Source organism: Strigops habroptila, chromosome 12 (genome assembly GCF_004027225.2).
Source record: "Strigops habroptila isolate Jane chromosome 12, bStrHab1.2.pri, whole genome shotgun sequence".
Classification (NCBI taxonomy): domain Eukaryota; kingdom Metazoa; phylum Chordata; class Aves; order Psittaciformes; family Psittacidae; genus Strigops; species Strigops habroptila.
The window spans coordinates 375,053-402,620 of record NC_044288.2 but is presented as its reverse complement, the minus strand read 5'-3'; the positions used below and the strand labels follow the sequence as shown (position 1 = coordinate 402,620).

Below are 27,568 nucleotides of genomic sequence, written 5' to 3'. Positions count from 1 at the left end.
ATTAATAAGCAGGTGGAAGCACTTCTCTTTGCCTGAAAGATAAGGATTTTTGGCCTGGCAATTCATTTCATGTGCTCCTGAATGGTAGGATTTAGTTCTAATATATGGTCTGCAGTAGTTTCCTGACAGAGACTAATGCCTGATGACCACTCTGGCTAGCTGGGGTGGAAAACTGCTGTGCTGTCATGCCCTGACACAGAAAGTAAAGCGGTGGCTTTACAAAAAGGATGGCCCTTGCTTGGGAGCATCCTGTCAATCGCTTCCTTAATGACTCTTTCTTAAAGCATAAAAGCAAGAGCCTCCTGGAAAGCTTTTTTAGGTCTGTCCCTTCCTTGTTTCATTTAATGTGCCTCTTCCCTGCCCCCCGCTTTATGCCTTGTGCTGTCTGCACTGTTTTGCTTCCTCCTTCTCCCTCTGTTCTCATTGTCCCTTCCCCACACTTGATTTTCTGCCCCACCTGAGTGCTGCTTTCAAAATCCACCCCTTGGTTTCCAATCCAGGCTATTAATCTTTGTCCCACCTACTCGTGAGGCAGGAAGGTTTTACAGGAGCCCATTAGCTGTTATCTCTGTCCCTGCCCTCCAGAGGCTCACAGGGGGGATAACTGAGGTCTAACAGAGAAGTGCCTTCTTGGGGGAGCATCAACTGCTGCTGGCACCAGGCTCTGGCTGTAGGTCCCACATTTCCTATCTGCCTGCCTCCACCCTCCCCAGACATCTGAAACCTTTAAGCTCCTTGTCCTTCCGCTCAGAGGAGGGGATATTTTGCTTTAAACTGCCTCTGGTCCCTGCGGCTGCTGTGAGAGCAAAGGCTTCTTGTCCCCAGCTCATCCTGTCCTGCCTTGCTCGTCTCCACAGGGTTAATCTCCAAGTCTGCTGCTTGCTGGATCCCGACTGGATTTGGGAGCGGAGCTCTCCCTGTCGCCTTGGGAAGAAGCCACTGTTGGAGCCATCACGAGGGCGAAACTCTTGCTGCTGCAGTGGAGTGTGGCAGGGAGGGGGTGGCTGCCAGCATGAGCCAGGCTATAAAGGGAGTGTTTTTCTTAGCCTTTAGCTCTGCTGTCTTGCACCGGTGCAGATTCACACTGTCCCTGTGCTGTAGCATTGCTGTTTCTCTGCCCAAAACCAAAGCAACTTTCACCACTCCTCCTTGGGTTTAGTTTCCAGACATGCTTTGAAGGCAATCACTGTATAGAGACAACATATTCCGAGTCTTTGTTTCTTCATGGGTATTTGGGGCACTACTCCACGTTCTGTTCCTCACAGATGAGTGCTACCTGTGTTCATCTGACCTCTTCTTTTGGGTGGGTTTTGTCTCTCTTTCTGACGTGCACGCTCACATCTCACCCCCCTTCCCAGCTTCTTTCCCTTCGTGCTGTTTTCCTTCTGTCTGTCCTGCACCTTGGAAGGAATCCAGCCAGGCTTTGGTGGATGAGCTGTCTGTCCACTCCGGCCCTGCACATCCCACCGTGGCTGCTCCCTGGCTGAGCCCTGCGGAAGCAGAGGTGGGGAGAAGCTGGATGCAGGCAGCCTGCAAATGCCTGCCTTGTTGATGAGAGCTGCCTGGTGGTGCAGACTGCAGTCTAGGGGGAGCCGGGCAACTTTGTCTGCCATAAAGCACTAAAGCTGACAAAAGATTGTAGGGCTCGGGCTGTAATCGATAAAACACGTATTTGGAAGCGAAGGTCAGAGTCCTTCCTCCCTTCACCCTGTGCTTTAAATATCCCAGCAGTTACTGATGGCTGCTGCAGTGCTTGGATGTGGTGAAGAACAACACGGACTTCACTCTGCTTTGTGTTTATTTCGATGCAGGTCTCGCTCCTCTTTTTTTCTCAGGTGGATAGGTTTGGGACCCCAAATCCCGCCGAATTTCTCCCAGTCATTCAACCTGCATCTGCTGGTCTGGGAGCTAGCCCAGTGCTGTGGCTCTTGAACTCCTCTGCCTTAATGGGTCAAATTTAGCAATTCAGAATCTGGCTTGTGAGGTAATTAGAAGGGATAATGCCCACTTCTTCCTCTTAACACCCTGATAGAAAAGCATCCAGGAAGGACTCCTGGACCTCAAAGATAAGCTGCCAGCTGCCGAGCCTATCAAAGGGTGGCTCAAAGTCAAGAGCAACCAGCTGATTTTTTCTGGTCCTTGGGTTTTTGCTGCTGGTGACAGGAAGCCGTGTTCCCCAAGCTGTTCGCTTCCTGCTTTATTTATACCCCCAGCCCGAGCAGATCAGCATGCCTATCACATGGGCACTGCCTGCTTCGCTGGGGCTCTTCTTCCTCAGCTGACCTAGAAAAGGGATTCTTTCCCCTTCTAAATTAATCAAGAGCTTGGGATGGATTTGCTTTCACTTCAAGATTTCAGGAGTGGATCGTGCTCCTTGTTGTTGCTGCTCAGCCAAGTTTCCTCCTCTCTTTCGGAGGTGGATGATCCCAGAAGAAGCTTCAGTGTTTCGGCCTCTTAGTAAAGGAGATTGTGGTTAGTTCCTGCACATAAAAGCATTTTCTGTCCTCCGGACACTTGGGCTTTCTGCTTTATTTGATATTTGTTTTAAAGAGCTGGATCTTTGTCCTGCCTCGTGTACATTCCATCTTGACTTCTTTCTGAGCTCCCTTTAGCCCTGCGTCCTGATTAGAGCTCCCGCAACTGCTGTAGCAGGAAAACAATGGTCCAGTGTAAACCTCAGCCCCGGGGGATTTCCCAAGGGAAGAGGGGGTGCAGCCTGCAGGATAAGGAAAGTTTCCTGGTCAGCTGCAAGCGCTTCCTGTTGTTTCAGAAGAGCCCTGCCTGTGCTGCTGCGGGAGGGAGGCACCACACATGCTTTGCTGTGCTAGAAGACACTGTTTGCTGTTCTTTCCCCCTAACATCTCCCATCTCCTTCCTCTTGGGTAGGGCAACCCTGTTGATTGCAGGTTGAGGAGAGTTGTGCTTGTGAAGTTCGCCCAAGACACTCGTGCGGGAGCGCGGGAGGCGGCTCAGCGGCTGGGGAGGAAGGGAACAACGGCTGCGGTGGTGCCAGCAGCACCTCGCGTGGGGGTGAAGATGTGTCGTGTTCCCTTCCTGCCTCTCTACCTGAGGTGCTGAGGCTCTGCTCTCACTGCAAGTCATAGAACAGCAGGATCTTTATTTCCGATAAACCAGTTTTATAAGGGTGGGGGAAAGAAGGCTTATAAATAAAGCCATTTGAGAGCAGGAAAACCGAGCACCATGGCTCTGGTGTGCCTGGAATTTGTGGTTGAGTAATCCTTTCCTGTTTCTTTTTTGGGTTGTTTTTCATCTTTCAGAACAGTGCCTGAAGCAGGTCCACCATGCCGTTAGTAACGAGGAACATTGAGCCAAGGCACCTGTGCCGTCAGACGTTGCCTAGCGTTCGGAGCGAGCTGGAATGCATGACCAACATCACCCTGGCAAATGTCATTCGACAGCTGGGCAGCCTGAGTGAGTACCACGGCGAGCCTGCGCGTTGCCCTCAGGAGTCACTCGTGCTCTTTATTTAGCTTGCTTTCTACTCTGGCGTTCCTATTTCTCCCCCATCTGCCTTCCCTGGGTAATGCTAAAATGTTTTCCGAAAGAAATCTGATGCTAATTTCATATCCCCGGTCCCACTGCCTTCCCAGCTAAGAGAAAATGGGGGGGGGGGGGGGTGTGGATGTGTGTGTGTGTGTGTGTGTGTGAGAGGTTGCAGTGAAACTGCAGATGGAAGGATGGAGCACAACTCAGGCTTGTAAAATGGGAGGCTCTCCGAGCAGCCAGGATCTTGTGTCAGAGAATGTGCCTGTAATTGCACACGCTACTAAATGGAGCTTGACCGTGTTGAATCTACACTGTGTCAGTAGTCTTACTCTTAATGAAAGGGAATGAAAACGCACACACAGAAGCTGTCTCTTTGCCCCTGCTGGTGGTTGCCTTGCAAGACCCTAAGTCCCCACTCCGAGCCAAGTGCTGCCTCTGGGGGGTTTGGGGCTGCAAACTCAGATGGCAGCCTGAGCTATAGCAACGCCTGGCTCAGCTCTCCAGTGGGCTGACCAGTACCTTGTGAAGGCCAGAAGGAAAACAGGGGCTTCCATGCAGTAGGACAACCAAAGAGTTAATTGTGGTCTCTGTGGGATGACTTCTTCCTCTGTGGAATGCTCTGGATTCTGATTAGCCACCTTTGCCCTTGAAGCAAGACTTTTGATAATCAAATGAATGTGTTGCTTGGCTTCTCTGGTGGTTGCAAGTCCTTCTGCTTGCTCTGCAAGCCCCTTGTCTTCTGCCATAGCATGAATGTGACAGGGAAAGCGTCGGTGCAGGCTCTTTCCAGCAGTGGAAACCATGGCTGTCACTGAACCCTGGGCCTGTGTTTGCTGCCAATTGGGATCACATTCTCTTGGGTTGTAGAAATGTCACTGCACAGGCAAGACCAGTCCCTCTGCTCACGTTCAACTGGCCCTTGGTGCTCATTGTTAGGTCTTGTAGCCAAGATGGTTGCGGAGGGCAAGTAAAACCCATCTCATGCATGTGAAATGGTGAGGAAGAAGGCAGTAAAGCTGTGCAAATCTCAGCTGCAGGGAAAGCTAATCCCAGTCCAGAGGCCTGCAGTGGGTTAAGCGTGACAGAGCCGTGGCAAGATCCTCCAGGTTTACATCTTTGTGCAGTTCAGTGAAAACTTCTCCGCTTCTACATTGTCAGAGGGTGGGTGAAGCGCTGGGAGCCAAATTCCAGCCTGGTTTATTGGGAAGGTGCCTTCTGGGGTGATGTAGGGAGTGAGGTGCGTGGTGCTGGACCCATCACAGGTACCTGGAGGAGAGCACTGGAGGGGTGGCTCTTGCTGACACTGCGTAAGGTGGGGAGGAAACGCTGAGCACCGCCTCTTAGCTGCTTCCCTAAGGTCAGCAGTGTGGTAAATGAAGCACTATTTAGACTTAACTGCTCCAGAAAACTCGCATCCCAATGACCAAACTCCTGCCCCCTCCTCCTTTTCTCTCTTTTACTTCAAAATCGAAATCCACTCCTTCCCTATACGTTGAATATTACAGGAACGTAGTACAGGTTCAGTAGGCTGTGACAGGCCTGTCAAGTGAATAATCAGCCCTGCCTAGTGCAGCACAGTCTCTTTACAAAGATGCAAACATAAATCTTGTCAAACTTTCATATTCCAGTGAGTTTACCCTTCGTTACTATCACAGCTGGTAGCACTTTGTAGAAGTCGACTGTGCATTTCGGTGTGATGTTATAGGATCCACAAGCTAAAGATGGAAAGACCTATTAAATCATGCTGTCTGTCTTCCTGCCAGTGCATGACAGAGATAATTCTGATTGTAAGCTGCACTTCTGCAGCCAAAGGAACTAAACCAAAGAATTAATCTTTGCCTTACCCCATTGAGAAGTGCCCGTGTTTGGGGTGCTGGGTGATGAGTGTACGGGTGAACTTACACAGGGCAGGGGATTACAGACCATCGCTGCGCCCTCCAGGGTCAAGACCAGTACGTACAATGCTCTTTCTATATTATTTCCTGCTTGAAACAGAGCACTTGGCATTGCAAACCAAAGACTTTCTTTTTTTTCCCTTTCTGCTTGTTGCAGTTCCTTGTGAGATTCAGCAACGAGTTTCAGTTCTCAATAAAGTAGAAACCAAATTACAACTGTTCTTTTTCTGTGTTGTTGCTGGGAGGTAGCAAATTAGCCCATAGCTAAACATTGGCTCTCTTGGGTTAGATAGGAGAGCTGCTCTTGTGCTGCTGCTGACCATGACCAGTGCTTCATGAGATGGCTATAGCAAGAGCTACCTGGCCTTTGGGTCTCCAGAAACGAAATCCTTCTTGGAAGTTTGGGGAAAGCTGGTTGGGCTTGTTAATGGAGTGTACATGGAGTCTGTGTTGTCCAATGCTTCCTGCTGTGTTGTGCAGTTAACTTCGAGCCTTTGCTTTCTACAAACACTTCAAGCTGGCATTGCCACCGAAAGGTGTGGAGGAGGTTGATTTTTAACCTGGCTGGTTCCCCGTGCTTGGCAGTGTAAGGAGGATTGCATGGGAGTATGAACCAGTAGCTGATATGTCACTTTAGAGAGCTGAAAGTATTTGTGCAGCTGGGCTTTGGGGGATGTCCTCACGTTGCTTTGTGGAACGGGCTCTTGTCTCTCTGAAGTGACTCACTGCAGACAACCAGATTTTCCCAAATTGCTGGTAAAGTCAGGCTTCCAACTGGTTATCCTTTCCCGAATGTCGGAGAGGATCTTTAGGAGTAACAGATTCCAGAACAAACTGTTGACCATATGATGATGCACTTCAAAACCAGACTGCTTATTGGGAGCAGCCTCGTACTCACCAGCCGTGGCTGGGAATGTTTCCCATCAGTGGGAGCTCCATGGGCCTATGTCTGTTGTCAGTGCCAAGTCTCTACTGATCCGCATTGTCCTCGGTGTGGTTTGGGCTCCCTGGCTTGGGTTATGCCCGAGAACAGAACAAAGACACTACTCATCATAAGCTCTTGGTTTTCTTCCACTTCTCCCATTTCTGTGTACCTGTGGTCACCTCTTGTTGCACACGCAGATTTGAAACTCCCAAGGCCAGGGCATATCTTTTTGTTATGCTTCTAAGTGATTCAGCAAGCTCCTGCTCCAAGCCCCTAGGCACTCTCACAGTGCAAGCAATGGATGATGTTTGTCAGAGCAGCCCACTGGGCAAGCCAAGCTGTTACAGAGAGAATATCCCTCTTTGAGAAGTTCCCCTTTGGTTTTGATGTAGAATAAACATGAATGCATCAATTTTTCAGACAGTGCCACCTGAAGGAACAAAAGGGTCAGTGCTTTCGGCTGTGGTTAGAGCTCAGGCTGGAGGCTCAAGGTCTGGGTCTGCTCTCTAGTAGAGCTTTTAAATAGTGGCAGCTACCCTGGAGGCAGGCCTGCTGGAGACAGGGAGCCTTTGAGATTCTCCAGAGCAATACAAACCTAACTGCATTTGCTTGTCTAATAAACAGAAAAGCAGAAAATGTTAAAGGACCTACAAGACTTATCCAGCTTCAGAGCAGTCCAGTGTTGTCAGCCCTCTTTATTCAATTACTTTAATAATGGCTTGAAAGTATGTCTTTGATTGTTTCTTTATTGCTTGAAGATCCTTTGGAAATGTCAGGTTTTGGTGGAACAAGAAGTTTTCTTCCTGGATGTTATGGGTTCAAACTTAAACAGGGGAAGTTCAGGTTAGATAAGGAAGAAGTTCTTTACTGTGGTGAGGCACTGGAATGGGTTGCCCAAGGAAGTTGTGAATGCTCCATCCCTGGTGGTGTTCAAAGCCAGGTTGGACAGAGCCTTGGACCACATGGTTTAGCACGAGGTGTCCCTGCCCATGGCAGGGGGTTCGAACTGGATGATCTTAAGGTCCTTTCCAACCCAAACCATTCTATGATTCTATATTGAACTCAAGCCTTGACAAACTTTAACAGAAGCATGCTTGGTTTGTTCTTTCTGCAAGAAAATAGGCTGGGAGACTGATGTGGCTCCTGAGGGTAATGTGGACAATTTGCTATTCCAGGTAAATTTGCAGAGGACATATTTGGAGAGTTGTTTACTCAAGCCAACACCTTTGCCTCTCGGGTGAGCATTCTAGTCGAGAGAGTTGACCGCTTGCAAGTCAAAGTCACTCAGCTGGATCCCAAAGAGGAGGAAGGTAATGGAGGGGAGCACAGTCCTTGCAGACCAAGCGCGGTAAAGGTTCTCCTTGAAGCAGCATGGTTGCTTCACGGCCTTAAAATGAGCATGATGCTGTGATGGGTGGTGGTGTCTTCTCTTGGCCTAAGGAGGGACTGTTCCCTCCCCTCCTGAAGAACCGCAGTGCTGCTGGTGTGGATAGCCTTTGTGGCCAAGTCTAGATTTGCTCTTTAGCAAGTCTCCATGTTGGAAAGTCGCTTTTCACAATGTGGTAGCAGTGTGGTGCTTGAGTCTTGGTCGTGGGGGTTCAAAATCACATCAGCAGCTCTCAAGAGAGCTGTGTCGATACGGCTCAAGTAGCGGATCTTGGCACGGCATCATGTGAGATTTGCTGGGTTTCCCAAGGGATCTGTGGGAAAAGGAACCTGACCTTAAGAAGTGCGAAGCATGCCAAGAACTCCAGCTGAAATCAGATGTTCGCTGCTTGGTCTGCAGTGTCACTGGCCTGGGTCAAGCTGTTCTTCACTTGCTCTCTCCTCTTTCTTACAGTCTCCCTGCAAGGCATTAACACCAGGAAGGCCTTCAAAAGCTCCACTACTCAGGACCAGAAGCTCTTCGACAGGGATTCTCTCCCTGTGCCTGTCCTTGAAACCTATGGGACCTGCAATACTCCTCCACCTCTCAACATTCTCTCACCTTACAGGTATGGTTGCAACACCTTGTTAGCTCCTTGTTCCCTTGCAGAGAAGGAGCTCTTCCTGCCAGTCTGTCAAGAAGGCCATTTCCCATCCTGTCCTGTCCTGAAGTAACCATTTCCAATGGGAAATTGAGTTGCTAAACTGCGATCCACCAGGAAATCCCATTCTCTGGATTATGTGAAACTTTGCTTTTGGGGCTCTACGAATGAGTGTAGCTAGGAAATGATAGATTTGCTTCCCTGCTGTCACATTTGTGACTGCCTTGGGGCAAGGCTTGGCTGGCACTGCAGAAACATGCTAGGTGTTGTGCAGATGATGCATTTTTCCTGTGCTTCTCCATAGCCCCGTGGCTCCTTTCCAGAAAGCTGCAGTGCAAACTGCAGAGCATACATCTGTAAATGGCTCTCACCCAGGTGGGTGCAGCAGACTCCTATAGATCTGGAGATGCTTTCTGTGCCTGGTCTGAGACATCGAATGTGACCTACACGAGCTGCGTAACCAGTTCTCTTGAGCAGTCTCCCTCTGATTTCATCTTGTAGGTGGTAGAAGTACAGGGGGTCAGAATACAGAGGCTTAGCCCACATCCATAAATATCTTTTGAGCAGGTAAAAAGTAATTACAGATAGCTGGAGGCAGCTGTCTTCTGCCAGACACGGCTGCGCTGCAAAGGAGGAGGAGAGTGCGCGTGTGTGTGTGTGCTCACTCCTGAGTTTCAAGGACGCTGCCGGTCTGATTTAGGGTTCCTGAGCTGGAGAAGGCCTTGGTTGGTTGTTTTTCCACATCAAAAATACAACACAAACAAGTGGGAGTTGAAGTGAGAGACCTGCTGCTCTCTTGGTGATTGTTCAGAGCAGTTGAGCTCTTCACATGCTGGGTAATGGAGAGTTGGTGTGAGGGTAAAAGCAAGGGGGAGAGCCAGGACAAGGGAGGCTGTGGGTCTGCTGCCATTCTGAGATGGGGGATGGAGGTGAGAGCAGGGTGTTTGACCTTCTAAACTGTCCTCTGGGCTTGTGCCTTGTGTTTTCTTTGGGCTTCTAACAAATGTGTGACTTGGGCCTTGTTTGTGTGTGTTGGCTTTTTTCCCCCCTCCCTGTTCTAGGGATGATGGCAAGGAGGCACTTAAATTCTACACTGATCCTTCCTATTTCTTCGACCTTTGGAAAGAGAAAATGCTTCAGGACACGAAGGATATTATGAAAGAGAAGCGGAAACATCGGGTAAGGAAATGGGAGATCTCTGCCAGCAGAGGTGTGTCAGGGAAGGATAGGAGGTGGGAAGTGTTAATACATCTTGGACTCCAAAGTTGCTATCCAAAATACAGGTTTGCTTTCTTAAAAACTTCCCTGGATTGACCCCTAAAGAGTTTATCTGGTTTGCTTTAAAGAACACAAAGACACCCTTTATCTGTTTTTCCAAATGCCGCTGTCTTTGTATGGTTATAAGGGCTTAACTTGTAGTCCTCAAACATAGTGCAGGGGAGAAAGTTGTCAGAGTCTTTTCTGCACTTTCCATGTTGCAGAGGGGGTCTGTCCAGTGGTGAAGCTGTGCAAATCCCACTGCCCCAGCACTGCACTGTGTGATAAATTCTGCTGTGAAGGAATAAAGAAAGGAGAGAATGTCCCTTCAGGAGCACAAAACCAGGCCCTGATGTTAAACTGGGGGTAAGTGGGGGGATTAACAAAACCACGTCAGCTACGAGTGCCAGGTAGAAGCTTCTGGTTGGCTTGCCTGGGGATTTGAACCCATCTTTTACCAGCACTGAAACTTAGACCATGAAAGATTCAGTTTGAGCATACTTTGTGTAGCTTTTGAGCAACTGGAGTATTAAATAGCAAACCAGATGATTTTTCAATTGAAATAACAAAGGAGAGATTTAGGACATGGTAGAATACACAGAGTAAGGCTCGCTGAAGCCCACTTCTTTGTGGGCAAGTGTCCATATTGCATCCCAAAGCACTTAACACCAGCAAGGTGATGGTGAGATTTGGCAGGCTTGGCCCAGAGGCCACTAACTGAATTGCTGTGGGAAACTGAGCTTTCCCTCTGCCCTCGAGGTGGTCGTGCCAGGGTGTAACGATGGCATCATGGCCAGGCTGCACTGGGGAAATCTGATGTTGTCTGTCTCTTATTTCATGCTCCAGCCTCTGTGTGTGGGAGATCTTTGGAGCTTGCAGCAATGGGGAAAGTAAATTAAAGATCCCATCCCTTTTTGAGCATGTTCTCTTCTTGAAACTGCTACAGCTTTGTCCTATCCTTCCCCCCTCCTAAGCTTCTGTTTGATTCCTCCTCCCTTAGAAAGAGAAAAAGGAGAATCCAAACCGAGGGAATGTGAATCCACGGAAAATCAAAACTCGGAAAGAAGAGTGGGAGAAGCTGAAAATGGGACAAGAATTTGTTGAGTCAAAGGACAAACATGGTCCTGCTGGGTAAGCAAGTCTGGGGCTCTCTGTTCGGCTCCCTGCTGAGGTTGATTGTGATGCAGTTCACCCGGCTCTGCAGCTCCTCAGATCCGCTGCGCGGTGCGGATCGATACTGCCACTAATCAGATTCTCCAAAGTAAATGTGTCTGCTAATTTTAAGATTTGCTAAATAAATCAGGGAGCTGCAGGGTTTGAACAAGGTGGCAGGAACAGCTTTGGTAGCAAGTCTGCTCTCGGCTGCCTGTCTTGTGGGCACGGAAGTGTTGAGAGCTTTGGCTCTCTACCCCGTCACCATGTCCTGGGCCTTACGCTGGGGAGCAGGGTGGCATCGTGGTGCTATTGTGTGATTGCTTTGTTACATTTCCCAAATGGCTCTTCACACCCTCAACTTGAAGCGGGGGCTGTCCCCATCCAAGTATTTCAAGCTCCAGATCTCTCTTTAGCACTTCTGGCTTGGGAATTCATTTAACTTTTGACACCAGCAAGGCTGGAAGCAGACCGAATTCCCCACAATGCACTGCTCACTTGCTCGCTCCTTGCAGCTTCCTTTCATAGAAGAAAAAAATCTCTCTTTAAATCACACTCTTCCAGCTAAAAATAAAACTTGCTTTTAGTTTAATAGGAGAACAGGTTTGGTTTCTAGCAGAGGAACCGAGCAGCACAACAGCACCATTTTCTTGCTCGTCTTTTTGCGTGGAAGTGTGTTCGTGCATTTGAATTCACTTGAGGTCCAGAACCCCCAGGTGGTTTCATCACCCCACAGTGAAATGAGCTCATAGAAAGTTGAGCAGGAGAAAGAGAATCGTCTGAAATAGTACTGAAGGAAGAGCTTTGGATACTTGCTTTTAGTGGCATTGCTCTTTCTTGCATTCTTGTTGATACCTTATTCTCCAGCTTATTTGTGTGGCATCTTTGGGTATCTCTTTTTGCCACTGAGGATGCCCAGTGCCACTGGGAGTCCTTCAAGTCCAGGTTGTTAAGAATGTTAACAGAAATGGGTTTTATTTCAGTGTTTTCTTGCTCACTGAGCTATATCCTCATGCTCTTGTGGTGTGTGGTAGCAATAAACAAACGTGAGAGCATCTGAGTAAATTCTAGCCAAGGAATTATGCAGAGCAAACCAATACAGCTCTGCATGGTTCGTCATGTAGGATACTTGGAGAAATAGAGGCATTTTTCCCTGATGTTTCTTTGAGGTTTTGTTTGCATGTCCTGTTGTGGTGGTTGTTAAGGTCCCACCTAAAGGCAGGTCCCGCTGTGGTGGGAAAAGCTATTCCTGCTGGAAAAGCTCATTTCCACATCTCGAAGGTTGATCCATCCATGTGGTTAATATCACTGCTGTTTGGTGGTTGAACTGCTGCACGATTGGTTGGTGTAACCCCTCCAGGAGGCAAACCTCCTGTGGGTGAGGGGGAAAATGAGCTTTAGCCATTGCCTTGAACTCTTCCAACACTTGCTTGTCCTGCTTCCACCCAGGTACCCCTCTAACATGGTGTATCAGAACGGCAGCATTGGTTCAAACGAAAGCATGGATGTGAACTGCTACCCGCCACCGCCGCAGACTGACTCTATTGTGCCACCACCTCCTTCATTCCCAGATGACAGCCTGCCTCCACCCCCGGTGGAATTTAGGTAAGCCTACGGGATCCCTTCTGTCACCAAGGAGTAGTAGGTGGTGTAAAAGGATGACATGAGACAGGCTGAGATAGTTCAGCATAACTTCCTGACGGGTGTTGTATGGGAACCAGAACGCTCCTGTCTGAGGGGATGTGCAACTGCAGGCAGGGACAGAGGCACAGGCAGCACATCCATAAATCCCAACCACTGTCCTTGTTCCCATAAAGAAGGGGAGAATGGGCTTGGGGAGAGCTAGAGCAGGCTTATTTTGTGTTCTGTAAGACCAGGGTCCCGGTTGATCTGGCTCCATTGTGTTGGTTTTCCAGTGCAGTTGTTCCAGACCATGTAGTTCCGGATAGAGCTTTGCAAAGAAGCCGCCTTTCGCCTCTAGTTTTTGTTCCTGTTTGCCCTATGATCTTTGACCTGGGCACTGAAGATGTAGATGGAGTTAAATTTAAAGGACTTGAGCACACAGCTGACTTCTTCCCAGAGACTTTGGTGCAAGTTCAGGGCAGCTGCTTTGTGTCAGATGAAATGGTGGCTTCCAGTTGCCTCTGGAGAGGAGAATGACGGTCCAGCAGTGGCTCAGGACACGAAGGGTGGAACAAGAGTAAAACTAAGGCAGTAAACCAGTCAAGAGTAGCAGGAGGGGCTATGTCAGGTAGGCAGGACTGTGTTAGCTTCTCTCCATCTTATCCAAAGGCAGCAGTGCTGCAGAAAAGGCTCTTCTGATGTGTCAGAGAGACCAAGCGCTCCACTCTGCAGCGTGTTCCTCTAGGGCAGAGCAGAAATGAGCTTTCAGATGCTGCCTTACGCAGTTGCTTAGATCTCTGACGAGCCACAGAGCTCTCCCCTGCCTGGTTTTGTTTTGGTGCTTGTTTATAAAGAACCCCGGGAGCGAGGTTTGATCCCCAGTAGTCTGCCTTGGATCAGCACTGTTTCTGTCTTACTGCTGAAGGAGATGTCAGTTTAGGACTTCCTTCACACATCCATGGGATATTAGAGTATCTTACGGGCAGTAGTGTTTTCTGGTACCAGCACAGCTTCCCTAAATGGGCGATTCAGTCACTCCTGCATCACTTAAAGAGCACGTTGGGTTTCCACGTCTTCCTCTTCACTCCCCACAATGAGCTCTGAGCCATGGCTGCCGCACTCGAGCTCTGAGCCGTGGAATCCAGTGCAGAGATCTGTTCCCAGCAGGTGTACAGAGCATATGCTTTCCTGGCATTCCCACCAGTCCTTGTGTGATTTATCACGGTAGACATCCCTGCTCGGTGTGTCAGGAGGCTGACCTCAGCTCAGAGGGGTAGTGTCTTGGGTTGCTGCAGATTCTCTTAAGCCAGGAGGCTGCTCTGAGCTCAGTCCTGGTGCCTGGCCTTTGGCGGAGAGGTGAGATGGCTCATGTTCTTGCCAGCCTGGGAGATGGGATGGGTGACAGCATTCCTGCCAGTCCCCAGAAGCCTTCCTTTGTTCTGGTGGTGTAGGCCAAGAGAAACACTGCAAGGGAGTTAAAACCAAGGAGTGAGGTCTCATGGAAACACCAGTTAAAGCTGGAACTTAGATATTTCTGTCTGCACTGCAACAAACACACATGATTTGCATTAGCATTGAGGTTGTCCAGTCTGCACAACTAATAGCCTTATGTCTCTCTCCCTGCTCCAACAGCTATCCTGTAGACAACCAAAGAGGTTCTGGTTCTGGAGGGACCAAACGATCCAGCCTGGTCAGCCCCAGTCACCCACCACCAGCTCCTCCGATTGGATCCCCTGCAACAAGCAGGCCGGGCTTTGCTCCCCCTCCGGCGCCACCACCGCCACCACCACTGATGGGCAGCACGCCCCCTCCACCGCCTCCCATGAGTTTCCCATCGCCGGGAACACCACCACCCCCCTCACCCCCTTCCTTCCCTCCTCACCCCGAGTTTGCTGCCCCGCCACCGCCATCTCCCCCTCCAGCAGTCGAGTATGCCAGCGTGCTCCCACCTCCGCTGCCGCAGCCGGGCAGTGGGAGTGCGCCGCCTCCCCCTCCACCACCGCCGCCTCCTGGCCCACCCCCTCTGTCTTCTGGTGGCCTGGATGGTCCTCCACCCCCCCCTCCACCCTCAGACACCTCCACCTCCAAGCCCAAGTCATCCTTGCCTGCGGTTAGCGATGCCAGGAGTGATCTGCTTTCGGCTATTCGCCAGGGTAAGGTTTTGTTTCAGTACTTTCTCCTTTGCCTCTGGAAAACCTCACGGTATCCAAGTGAAGAGCCCCTGGGAGCCATCTCCTGAGCAGTGGTGTGACTGCCTCGCTGCTTGAGACCTGTCCCTTGTGGTCCCTCCTTGTCTGCCCATCCTGATGACCACCTCGCTAGGTTTTACAACTCCATCTGCACCTTTGGAGACAGCAGTGCTGGAATTGGTGTGGTCCAACTTTGTGAGTGGATTGGTTAGGGTTAGTGCTGTTAACCCTTTAGAGGAGCATGGAAACGATTCGCTTCCCATGCCACCTGCCCACCCAGCCTGTCTTGCCTGTCATTCACCATCTGTGTTATCCCACAGCGTGTCCAAGACTCGCTGGCAGAGGACAGGCTGCCTTGCCCAGAGGATTGTGTCACAGGGGTGGCTGCTTTGGAGATCTCCGTGTGACCAAAGCCTTTGCATGATCCCCTCTATTGCCTTCTTCCCAACAGGCTTCCAGCTTCGCAAGGTGGAGGAGCAGCGGGAGCAGGAGAAGCGGGACGTTGTGGGCAATGATGTGGCAACGATCCTGTCGCGCCGCATCGCTGTGGAGTACAGCGACTCTGAGGACGACTCTTCCGAGTTCGATGAGGACGAATGGTCGGATTAACCACAGTCCAATCCCCTCCTTCCCCTTCTCTCCTGAGTTAACATCTTCTTAAAGAATCAGGTGGCCAAACCTTCCACCACTTCCTTTTCCAACCCATAACCAAAGATGTGCCAAGGGTTTTCAGACAACCAGCAGCATATCTCCCCTCTCCCTCCCCCTCTGGCTTTGGCAGGGCTTTGTGCTCTGCCTTTTCCAAAGGTCTCCTCACGGACACTGACGAGGTGGTGCTGGGATTTAGCTGGAGGAGGTGTAACGGTTGCTTATTTAAAAGAGAGCTAAACCTCCAGCTTCTTGATGCCACCAGGCAGAGCACATCTAAACCCTCCATCCGGAGGGATTTTTAAAGTAAAGATGGATGATCCTGGTGCGGCCGGATGGCCTTTCAGATGAAGGACATTTTCAGCTAGTTTTCTCATGGCAACAGCAGACAGTTGATCTGATAGCTCTTCCTATCCAGTGAATACTGGTAGTGCTGCAAGAAAATGGGCTTGAAATGTCAGTTCTCTGCTGCATCCCCTGTCAAATCATCAGGTTTTGGCAGTAGCGCACAATTCTTTCCCCTCTGACTCCCTAGTATTAGTTCCAGACTGCCCTGCGTGGGGTGTGCTTCCTGGCTCTAGGGCTGTGGAACGCTATGGGTGCAATGTGAGAAGGGACTTCTTTAATGGTAAAAGCTGCCTTTACCTTCCTCCAGCCTCTTGGACTGCTTGGCCAAGTCAGCCAAAGGAGACTTGCCCAAAGGGATGCAAAGCTGGGGCAGAACGGTTCCTTAACTTCCCACTCTGGGAGAGCAGAGCCACTGTCCCACTGGGACACATCAGTCGTGAAACTGCTCTGTTGATGCCTCCAATTCATGCTGAGAGCATGTTTAAAAAGTGCCTCAAGCAGGGTAAGGGTGTGGGGAGGGGTTCTCTGCCCACCAGACACTTGGGCTGTCTTTGGCCTGCTCAGGGCAATGCTGCAGGCAGTTTGGAGAGGTGCTTTCTAGTGGGGTGACCATCCTTTGTGCACAGGGACTCGAGCAGAAAACGCTGATATTCCCTTGGCTTCCTCCTCCCTTACACCAGAGGAGGGGGATTTCTGTGCCTAAAAACATCTTGTGTGGGAACTGAGTTGCCCATCAGTTCCAGCAGACCTAACCTACTTTGTTTGCTATCATTTTGTGATTCTAATTCATTAGTTAATTTTAAGAAGACATTTCTTCTCCTCACTAACCCTGTGAATTCCCAGGCTGCTCACTACAGATCCAGGACTGGCAAGGGGAGCAAATGGTGGACTTGAACTTGACCCAGGTTTCATTCCTGGTTTATATTCCCTTCCATAGCATATAAGCCTATCTTGGAAATCTAGAAACAAATACCCCTGGTACCACAGATGTGTATTGTGATTTGAACATGACTCTTTCAGTCAAGTTCATGCCAGAAAGCAATTCCAAAGCCTTTTGGAGATCATGGATCCAGCTGTGGTGGGGTGGGACCAGCTGCATGTCCCAGTAAGACCAACTCTCCAACCTCTTTGCCTTTCCTATTGTAAAGTATTTTGCCAGCCTGTGCCTGTTCCTTCTTCTCTGGTATAATGATGTTGCTAATACCTCGAATGCCAGGCCCAGCCTGAGGCTGCCAGCTTGCTGCAAATCCTGCTTGGGCTTTGATTGATGGCTTTGGTTCGTGCCATTGTGTTCTTACTGATTCCTTGTGTGCGTGTGCATTTGGGTCTTTGCCAGAGCAGACGACGGGCTTTTCTGGGGTGTGGATCAAGCTGAGATCAAGTGTGACCCTGAGAGATTTACTGGACTGCTAAACCAGCAGTCTGTGCCTGTAAAGCCAGGCAGGATGCAAAGGGCGTAGACTCTGAGGCACCCCCATGGGCTAGGAGCATGTGAGCAGCACCAGTTCCGGGTTCTGGAAGAGGGACCAAACCCCTCGGGTGCCGGTGAGAGAGACTTGGCAACGCAAAGTGCTGATTGCTGCGAGCTGGGTGAGGGGGGGGAGAGGAGAGGAGAGGAGAGGAGAATCGCTGCCTCTTCTTTTCCTGCTCTTTCCGTAAGCATCCTCCTCTGGCTCCCCTTGGAGACAGGTTCCTGGGGAAAACGGACCTTTAAGCTAACCCAGGCTGACAGCATTATCACACAGGGAAGCAAGGAACTTGCCAATGCCAAACCTGGCTTCATTTTCAATTGCCTTAACTAGAGACTCAGCCCCTGTGGAGAAAGAGGAGTGAGTATTCCTGTCGTGGGAAATCCAGGCAAGTGCCATATTCTCCATGACCCAGATGGATGGTCTGTCAGGCAGGGCTGTGCCTCGGGGTGTTAGGGACACAGTTCCTGTTGCACAAGGATGCTGTGTGGGTGATCCAGCGTGGAGCTGGCGGCTCCTCCTGCCTCTCTTGCTTGCAGGGCACTCCTGGCAGCGGGAGGGACACTGCTTTGTCCGTGCAAGCCTGCTGGTAACCACCCTCTGCTTTGAGACTCACAGAGTCAAACCTGCTGGATCTTAGCTGGGTTGTGGACAGGTAGGGAAGGTTGGTTGTTGATTTTTAAGTCTCCTTTGATTGCGAAAGGAGCGCAATGTCCTGATCCCTGAGAAACAACTGCTTTAAAGCCACTGTCTTTGAGGAGCATTGCAAAATGGGCCACCAAGAAAGCTTAATAGTTCTGAAACCAGTAGGGGAAGAGGAGGGGTGCCAAAACCAACCTTTGCAAGACAGAGCAGCTGTGCTGTAACTGCGGGGCTGCTGCCCCATGTCACCAAGGGCCTGTGCTGGGCTTCCCTGTCATCTTTGTCATTCCATGTGAACTTCCTCCTTCCTTTCCCTGTGACGGCACGGCGGGCAAGCCGCAAGCATTTCACAAAGCCAAAAGCAAGAGCTGGCAGCTGGAGTCCTCCCTGCCCTCTGCCTGCCCAGGAGGACCCCCTCCTTTCCCATGCCAGCCTGGTTCGTGTCCGTGTGGATGCACAGGGCCGGAGCAGCTGTTCCCTCCATCCAGGGAGCTCAGGGTGTGCAGGTTGGGGCAGGCCGCTGCCGCCTTCCCCTTCCCGGCGCCATGCTCCTGGTTAAACATTCTCCTGGTGTCCTCGCCCGCAGTGCTTGGCTGCTACTCCCAGCAGCCTCCTCCCTCGCCACCCCCCTTCCCAGGGAAAGCCTCATCCCGGCTCTCTGGGCTCAGCCTGGAGCCTCCTCCGCAGCCGGTGACCTTCACTGCTTTCTCCTCCCCTTATCAGGCTCCAAGCACCAGAGCAGAGCCAGGAAAGGGGCTCCTGGAGGTCCCACACAGCCGAGAAACTGTGGAGTGGTGGTTCAGGGAAAGGATGTGGTGTTCTCTATTATTATTCAATCCATGAACTTATTTAATGTGCCTCTTTGGGAATTACCTGCCCTTGGCAGGAGCTGCGTGGCAGGGCTTGGCGTGGGGCAGAGGCCAGCTTTCATTCCTGTTGGATTGGGGGGGGGGGGGGGTGTGTGCTTTCTCCTCTTGCTTTTGAAACAAAGCCTTCAAGTGGGAAGTGGATCCAATGTTTTTATTCCTGTATTAACATTCATTTTAATTCATTTCAGAAACTAACCCGTTTTTTCTTCCTGGTTAGAATGTCATAGACTTAGACATAGAGCTGTAACCCTCCTCAAGTGCCTTATTTTCCTACATGATATAAATATATTTATAAAAGTTAATTATTCCACTTGTATCTTAGGGGTGTATTGCTGAGCAGAAGGTAAGGCAGGAGGAGGGAGAGATGGGAAGTGCCGTCGGAGGACCCAGCCAGGCTGGGGGTCGGATGGGGTGATGGATGCTCTCAGGGTGCAGGGGGTTCCTCACATCACACCAAAGGAGTTTCAACCCTAAACTCTGCTCAGAGAAAAGGGAACATGAAAACAATCTCCTGAGCAAAACACTGTGGATTGGTTGGGTTTTCCTTCCCCTGCAAACAAACACTGATGCCTGGGCTCTGCTGCCTCATGTGCACAGATGCAGCTTAAAGCTGCTGCGGGAGCAGAGCCCAGCCTGTGTCCGTATCCGTATCCTCACTGCCTCCTGGTTTCCCCTGTTCTGCCTGTGCTTCTCCCTGTCGGTTGCTGTGTAAGCCAGGCTTTTCCTGCTGCTTTGGCTTTTTATAATCAGCTCAGTAACCCCTGGATGAAGATTCCCAATTGCAGATTTTTTTTTGTAATGTACATGTAAAAAAAAAAGAAGGAAAATTAATAATTTTTGATCCTTTTTTAAAAACTATAAACTTGATAAAACCTTTCTATCCAACCAGTGCCTGGTGTGTTACTGTGGGCACACATTGGGGACCCCCAGTGTGGTCCTTGGCATGTGGAAAGGGGCACATCCTGCACTGAGGGGCTGCTGCGAGTTCAGAGAACCCCAGCCTGGTTTGGGTTGGAAGGGACCTTAAAGCTCCTCCAGCTCCAACCCCCCGCCACGGGCAGGGACACCTTCCACTAGAGCAGGTTGCTCCAACCCCTGTGTCCAACCTGGCCTTGACCACTGCCAGGGATGGGGCAGCCACAGCTTCTCTGGGCACCCTGTGCCAGCGCCTCAGCACCCTCACAGGGAAGAGCTTCTGCCTCAGAGCTCATCTCAGTCTCCCCTCTGGCAGGTTAAAGCCATTCCCCTTGTCCTGTCCCTACAGGCCCTTGTCCAAAGCCCCTCTCCAGGTTTCCTGTAGCCCCTTTAGGCACTGGAGCTGCTCCAGAGCAGAGCTGCTCCAGCCCTCGCAGCAGCTCCGTGGCTCCAGCAGCTCCACGTCCCTCTTGTGCTGTTGCCCCAGAGCTGGATCAGGACTGCAGGAGGGTCTCCCCAGAGCACAGCAGAGGATCTGCTGCTCCCACTGTTGGGGATGTCCATGTGTGTGTGACCTCTCATGCCCAGGAGCATCAGGAGATGCTGGACCATGCAAGTGGCTCTGTGTGATCTGTGTCCTGTAGTGCATCTCGCAGGGTTGCTGTAGCATCACCTGGGGAGCCCGGCTGCAATCAGTGTTCCATTGCGGCACCCAGGCTGCATCCTGCCTGCAGGTGCCTGGGCAGAGGGATGGAGGACTCCAGCAGGTCCCAAAGCTGTCTTGCAAGCACCATCAACGCCGGAGCCTCTTCCAGCACTGCACTGCAGCCGTGCCAAGGTGGGTTGAGGATTATGGATGGGGGTACTTAGTGCTGCGTGATGGGCAGCAGTGCCAAGGCAGGAGGTACCAGCCTCCCAGGGGTGCTCCCTGCCATACGAATGAGCCTGGGCTCCAGCCACTGCAGCTGGGGTGGGAGGGAGCTGCTGCTGCTGCTTTTCTGCCTCCCTTTCAGCCTCTCAAGGTCCCTTGTGCAGTGAATCTGCTTGGCCCCAGCCGCAGCAGCGATGGCTCCAGGCCCTGTGTTCAGGTGCCACGTCTGGGCTCAGTGCATTGGGCCTGTCGTGCGGGTGGGTTTGCTTTGCCAGTTGGTGGAGAGCAACAAAAGGATCCACCCCTGCTGCTCCTCATCCCTGCTTGTGCAGAGCTTTGCTCTGCCAAATTCCCTTGGCTTCCAGGAGACACCCATGCGCTCGCTCTGCAGTGCTGTGCCTTTCTTGGCTGACAATAGTCCCTGGCTGCAAAACCTCATTAGATTAATTGGTCTTGCCAGCTTCTGAACAAGCAAGCCCTTTAGTCATGCTGGGGCGCAGAGGGCAGGGGAAGGAGGGATCTCTTGGGCTTCCATGCTCCCTGGTGCTGCATATTGCGGGCTTGGCTCCATCTGGAATCTAGGAGGAGCAGCCGGTGCCCCTGGCTCCCTTGCCTAGGTGGTTGTGGCCAGGGCTAAGTCAGTGCATATAACCCTGTGCTTTTGGGGTACCAGCCTTTGAGAGTCACCCTGGGGGGGATTGGGGAGGGTCATGCTGGTTTATTCCTCTGAAAGACAGGGAAACCCCAGTCCCAGGTCTGCTTTCCCTGGCAGCCCATCTGCCCCCAGGTGAGGAGGTGATGGGGAGAGCTCCTGGTGACTGAGGCTCTCTCCTCTCTGCTGCTGCTCCCTGTTTTGAGGTTCAGCTTGGTGCAGGGAGGAGAAGCCCAGCAGTGATGCTCTGAAATGCCAGCGTTCCAGAGCCTGAGCCCAGCAGATCCCTATAGAGGAGCTGCTGCAGCCAGGGGTGTCTATGGAGGGCTCTGCTGCACCTTGGTCCCCTGGCGTTGTCCCCAGCCTTTGCTGTGTGTCCCTTGCACAGGGCTCAGCTCCGGCTCCACAGCAGCCCCATTTCCCAAGCCCTATTTAATTCTCTCCTTCAAGGTGGTGTCAGCACCACCCAGAAGCTGCTGCCTCGGCCGAGTGGGCTGCGTGTCCTTTCCACCACTGACGTCAGCTTCTCTCCCTTCATTCCCCCTCTGGGACCAAAGCGAGCGCAGGCGCTGCCAGCTCGGATCAGCGTTAACAGCCCGCGCTCCCGGTGTGCCAATGTCACCCCCGGCCCTGCCTGCCTTAGCCAAGCATCACTGGGTGGTGGGAGAGCGCTCCCCTCTCCCTGCTTCCCGCTGCCAGCACAGAGCCCCTGCTCCCTGCATGTAGGTGTGCTGAGATGGCAGCTCAGCCCCTGGAAGAAATGGCTGACTCCTTCTTTCTCGCTCTTTCTGCCTTTCCCCCCCCCTCTCCTTTCTTCCCTCCTCCCTGCCTTTGCTGTTGCCTACGCGGCTGTGTGGGGAAGGCAGTCGGCTCCCGTGCTGCGGATGGCTTTATCTATAACTCTTCCATCTGCTCACAGCAGCTCACAAATAACCACGGGGTGCCAGAGGAATTATGGATTTGGAGCTCAAGTTGCTGCAGGCTGGCAGGGCAGCAGCTCCGCAAAGGCCAGGGATTGCATGGAGAGGGCTTAAGGCAGCTAGCATGGGAATGGGCCTGCAGCCATTCAAACCACACTCCCCACCACCATGTCCTGCCCTGGTGTGGTTGGACAAAGCCCCAGCGCTGTGCCAGCCTGGTGCCCCTCCATGGGAGCAGAGGGTGCTGCCAGCCTTTGAGCCCTGCACCCATAGCACAAAGCCACCTTCTCTATCAGTTGCTGAGCAGGAATACTGGAGGCTGCAGGGTGCTGGAGACTGACCCGCTTCCCACCCTGCTCTTTGCTGTCTCCAGGCTCTCCATCCCAGGAAGCACTGGTGATGCCTCCTGGAGCCCCGGCTCTGGTAGTGGCCGGGAATGATGCTCCGCAGCCCGCACCAGGAAATGCCTCCTGCTGCCTTCGGCATTTGGTAAAGCACTTCGGAGCGGGGCCGCCTTTCCTTCATTTCCTGCCTGCTCCTGCTTCCAAGGAAACCAAATCCCCCAAAGCCAGGGCTGAGGTTGCTCCTTTAAATGGAACCCAGCCCTCCCCATGGTCCCGGCATTCCCAGCCTGACCACAGGGCTTGACTCCCAGTGCTCTGCCTCACATTGCTGCTCCTGACAAGGTGGCAAAGGGCTGTAACCAAGCCCTGGTGCTGCCAAGGGCTGCCTGCAACAGAGGAGGGGACAAAACCTGCCCAGAGCCCCCTGCCCTCACTGTGGCACAGGCGAGAGGCTCCTATGGTTTACAGCATGTGCTGGGCAGGGGTGCCAGATGTGTCTCACAGCTGGGTGATGGCTTTCAGCATCCTTCTCCACCAAAGAACAAAGCAGGCTGGGCCCTGCTGCTGGCTGTTATCCCTGCTCCATGCCTGGAGCAGCCGGGAATGGCTCTGGATTTACTGCTGTGCCAGGAGAGTATCCAGCACTGCGGCGGGGTCCCGGCTTCATCCAGCCTCAGCTTTCCTCATCCGTGCTGGAAGGAGGGAACTGGGCACAGGTAGGAGCTGAAGGATGCATTTCCCAGCCAGGATGTGGCCCACAATGGCTGGTGGCAGCAGGGGACCCAAGTGGGTGGGTATAAGGGGCCCTGAATTGCCAGTCGTGGGGGGAGCACATGATCTGATGTGACATGGGGCTGGGTTTTGTGGTGGCTTTGGATGCTGGGCTGTGCCCCAGGTGAATCTGGGGACCTCGTCCCACCGCTGGCCATAGGGCACAATGGAGAAGCAAAGAGGCTGCGGCTGGTCCCTCTGAAGGCATCAGCAGGGGAGGCATGAGGAGGAGAAAAGCTGTTGGCATCAGAACAACCAGGTATGAACTGCCTGTGAATAAAGCAGGGCCGGGGATCAATCGCAGCATCTCTCACTCCTGGGAGAGGTGAGCTGAGGGATGGATGGATGGATGCGTGGAAAGATGGACCTTGGCTTAGCCCCAGGGCATGGGGAGCTTCAACCCCTGGGCTTTGCCTCTTTCCCCTGGACTCAACCTCAGTGGCGACTATGGAACCCCACCATGTCCCTGGCCCCAGTGCTGAGCCGAGCCCCTGGCAAGCAGCAGACCCTGGTCCCCAGCCCCATCTCCCCATCTCGATGCTTTGCTGTCATAACCCCATCCTAGCACTCAGTTCTGCTCCCTGACAGGGTGGGCAGGGGCACAGGGGGCTCTGGGGCACAGCACCCTGCTACCCGAGGGGCTGAGCTGCCCTAATTAGCTTTGCTATCGTTAACCTTGTGGCGTGGGCAGCAGTGGTGGGCATCCCGCGTCTCATCTGAGCTCTGTCTCCTGCAGTGTAAGCCCAGGGTAGAGCCCCCACACCAGGAGCAGGGCTGGGGTGTGATGGAGGCTGTGCTAACAGCACCAGGCCGGATGCGGCCCCTCTGCTTGCTGGGTGCTGTGAGGATGGGGATGGCGAAGGCTCCCCTGGGACCGGCTCCTGCTAACAGGATGTGATGGGAGGGGGAAGTGCTGTCACTTGGGGTTTCTGAACCAGGCACAGCGACACGGAGCAGGGAAAACAAGAGGGTCGTGGAGCTGTTGGAGCAAGTCCAGAGGAGGCCCCGGAGCTGCTGCGAGGGCTGGAGCAGCTCTGCTCTGGAGCCAGCCTGAGAGAGCTGGGCTGGGGCAGCCTGGAGAAGAGAAGGCTCCTGAAGGGGAGACCTTAGAGCAGCTCCACTGCCTAAAGGGGCTACAAGAAACCTTTAAGCTCCCTTCCAACCCAAACCTATGGCTCTATGCAAAGACCCTGCCTGGACACGGGGTGACAACATGGGGACCCCCCCCCAGGAGCCACCACCCATCCCAGCACAAAGAGCAGCTCCTCGTATCACAAACTACTTTTATTCCCCCGACCTCAACGGCTGTAAACAAGAAGCATCCCCCCGTTGCGAGCACCCACCGCAGGGTCCCCAAACCCCCCCATGTGCAAATCCAGCCCCAGTGCAAAGGCATTGGCAGGGGAGCGAGTGCTGCGAGGGGGGGACCCAAAGGCAGCGAGCACTAGAGGGCAGCAGCCCCCAGCGCTGAGCCGGCAGGAGGGAGGCGTTCAAATCATATTAGATGGTAATTAAAGCTAATAAATAAGCGGATGGATGGGAGAAGGGGTGGGTTTGAGTCCCTCCTCCGGCGAGTGCGTCCCCCCCTTCCCCTAATGTACAAAATAGATTAACTCTCTGATGTAAAGAACGAGGCTGTAAAAATAGAGGTGAACGAACATCCCCCCTTAGAAAAATAAAGCATCATCAATAGACGTAAAGAAAATATGAGGATTCCCCCCCCATAAATATAGATTATATCATGACTAAAAAATATGCTTTTCTCTCTTGTAAACTCAAAAAGTGGGGAAATAGAGGAGGAGAAGGGGCTGTGCCCAAAAGCTGGGGCTGGGAAGAGCTGCTGGATTCCAAGAGCTCTGGGGATGAAAAGGGGGATAAAAGGGCTGGGATGTGTCAGACGTCGCTGGGGAAGCAGGATCGGAAAGGCATGGTGGAGGAGAAGCACCCGCAGCACACGGTCCACAGCACTCTCTGGATCTCCCGGTTCCTGAAGGCGTAAATGACGGGGTTGATCATGGAGTTGTAGGTGGCAGGGAGGAGGGTGGCATAGGTGTAGAGGGCCGGGTAGCTGTAATCCCCCAGCAGACAGTAGATGGCAAAGGGCAGCCAGCATGAGGCGAAGGTGCCCAGGATGATGGCCAAGGTGGCGATGCCCTTTCGGGTGGTGACATAGTGGGAAGTGGCCAGGAAGTGCCTCTGGACGGCGATCTGGTGGGCATGGTGGCAGACGATCTTACAGATCTGCACGTAGAGCTGCAGCATCACCGCAAACACCATGAAGAAGGAGACTGAGAGGATGATGAGGTGGTTCTTCGTCAAGGGCTTGACGATGCTGCAGGTGGAGGGCTCCTTCAGGCAGTTCCAGCCCATGATGGGCAGGAGCCCGTAGCAAATGGAGGTTCCCCAGGTGAGGATCAACATGATGTAAGTCCTGGTGACTGTCGTCTCTGAGTAGTAGGTCAAGGCATTGTAGAGGGACAGGTAGCGGTCGATGGTGATGGTCAGCAAGCTGCTGACGCTGGCTATGAAGGAGGTGACCAGGAGCCCCATGGTGAGCAGGCTGATCACCTCCGATGGGATGAAGTAGACAAATGCAAAATGCAGGATCAAGCCCAAACCAGCCAGAAGGTCAGCTGTGGCCAAGCTGCCAATGAGGAGGAACATAGGAGCCCGGAAAGCCGGGGTGTAGAAGATCACCACCACCACAACGGCGTTCTCACAGGAGATGATGGTCCCGGAGATGCAGAGGACAACATCCCACGGGTTCAAGGCAAGGGGTTGCACCACAGACTCCAAGTCCAAGGAGCTGCCGCTGCCGTTCCTGGCCGTGAACCAGCCTCGATGGCCCCTGCTGGAGTTGGGGGGCTCTTCCCCCATCATGCTGGTGGAGAACAAGAGCAGCCCCTCAGCACCCACCATCCACAGCAGGGACCTGCTGGGTCCCCGTGTTGTCACCCCATGTCCAGGCAGGGTCTTTTCATAGAACCAGAGACTGGTTTGGCTTGGAAGGGAGCTTAAACCTCATCCAGTTCCAACTTCTGGGGGGACACCAGACCCAGGGTGTCCCCCCAGAAGTTGTCCCCAGGAGGGGGGCAGAGCGCTGTGTCTTGAAGGGTGCTCACTCTTCACTCCTGGAGAGGGTGTCTGGTTGGGTTTAACTCATTTGCAAGCAAATAAGAACAATATATGAATAAAGGGGGGGGACACGACACATGATACACACAACTCCCCCTACCCCCCCCAGCGCTCTGCCTGCGGGGGCTTGTGCACTGCATGGTTTTGGTGGATAAACACAGGACCTACACACCCCCACCGCCCATCCCCGGGGCTTCGGGACCCAACCGGTGGGATCCCGAGCAGCAGGTGAATGGGATCGACCTTGTCCCCCCCCATCCCAGCCCCGCCACCCGCCCCCCAACCGGGGTAATCCCCCTTTACTCCCTCCCTGGGTACTCCCCGGTGCAGCACATCCCGGTGCCCCCCACCACCCGGTGCCGGTCGCTCACCTGCCGGGATGCTCGGCCCGGGCCGGGGCGCCTCTGCCATGGGCGCTGCCGACTTATAGTGACCGAGCCCCGCCGGGGGGGCGAACGGGGGGTGATGGGGAGGGGGTGAGGGTTGACTCACCGCCCCCCCCCCCATCCCCGTTCTCCCTCTGTGACGTCAATGGCGCGCCGGAGCCAATCAGCGCCCCGCGAGGCGCGCCGCATAGTAATCTCGCCGGGGACGGAGCAGCCCATTCACAAAAACAGGCCCCCCCCGCCCCCGGGTCCCTCCTACGTCCCTTCCGGCCCCCCCCCGCCACGTCCTTGCAGAGGAGGGGGCGTCCCTTGTGTCTACCCCCCCACTGCAGAGGTTTGGGGGCTCCACGGGGTGTGGACGTGGCGGCCCGTGGGGGAAACGGGGGTGTCCCCCTCCAGCTAAACCGGGGGGTTCAGCATCCCCCCCTCGCTTCGCCGGCGGCTTTCCCATGAGGGGCTGAATGATTCATGGCCGGGAGAACCGGGAAGGGCTGGACCGGAGGGGGTGCGGGAAGGCGGCTGACAGCGAGGAGGAGGAGGAGGGGGAAGAGGCGTCCTCACCCCCGGGACCCTGCCGGAACGCTTCCCCCGCGCCGGTTCCTCGAAGCTCGGCTCGGTTCAGCCTTGCCCAGCACTGTGCATCCCCCGGGGGGGCGGGTTGAGCCCGGCCCCGCTGCCAAAGCGTGATGAGACCCGTGCGGGACCCTGCGGGGGTCGGGAGCCCCTGGCGCTGAGGCCCGCGGGAGGCGGACGGGGCCCGGCTCGGTTCGGCTCGGCCCGGCCCGGCGGGAGCTGTTCGCGGTGCTGAACGCCGCCCGGTTCCCCCCGCAGCTCCGGCGGCCGCGCCCAGGGGTGCGGGGTCGGGACGGGCAGAGGGACCCCGGGGAGGGTCGCGGTGCCCCGGGCACGGAGAGAGGCGGAGCGGCTCTGGGGTGCGTGTGCGGGGTGCGGTGAGTGCGGGGCGCGCAGTGCTCGGTCACTGCGTTGTGTGTGCAGTCTGCAAGCAGAGTGTGCAGTACACGC

The 27,568-nt window shown here is 53.4% G+C and overlaps 2 protein-coding genes across 7 annotated transcripts in view; one reads left to right on the top strand and one right to left on the bottom strand.

Annotated features, from left to right (window-relative positions):
• Positions 1-19,436, top strand: part of WASF2 (WASP family member 2) — a 32,244-nt gene extending 12,808 nt beyond the window's left edge. For 2 of the 6 annotated variants that reach the window (XM_030504283.1, XM_030504285.1), the window contains exons 2-9: positions 3,279-3,432; positions 7,503-7,637; positions 8,168-8,321; positions 9,416-9,533; positions 10,612-10,742; positions 12,213-12,368; positions 14,016-14,539; positions 15,027-19,436. In XM_030504283.1, the coding sequence (XP_030360143.1) occupies positions 3,303-3,432; positions 7,503-7,637; positions 8,168-8,321; positions 9,416-9,533; positions 10,612-10,742; positions 12,213-12,368; positions 14,016-14,539; positions 15,027-15,184 (1,506 nt within the window). In that variant the 5' untranslated portion in view covers positions 3,279-3,302 and the 3' untranslated portion in view covers positions 15,185-19,436. Of the gene's footprint in view, positions 1-3,276; positions 3,433-6,548; positions 6,774-7,502; positions 7,638-8,167; positions 8,322-9,415; positions 9,534-10,611; positions 10,743-12,212; positions 12,369-14,015; positions 14,540-15,026 lie in introns of those variants that run through there. The other 4 variants (XM_030504286.1, XM_030504284.1, XM_030504287.1 and 1 more) reach the window with 4 other exon arrangements.
• Positions 19,437-24,270: 4,834 nt separating this feature from the next.
• Positions 24,271-26,609, bottom strand: GPR3 (G protein-coupled receptor 3). The gene is made up of 2 exons (XM_030504254.1): positions 26,531-26,609; positions 24,271-25,905 (listed from the first exon to the last, which is right to left on the bottom strand). The coding sequence occupies exon 2, from the start codon at positions 25,902-25,904 to the stop codon at positions 24,918-24,920; it is 987 nt and encodes a 328-aa protein (XP_030360114.1). The 5' UTR covers position 25,905; positions 26,531-26,609; the 3' UTR covers positions 24,271-24,917.
• Positions 26,610-27,568: the final 959 nt, after the last annotated feature.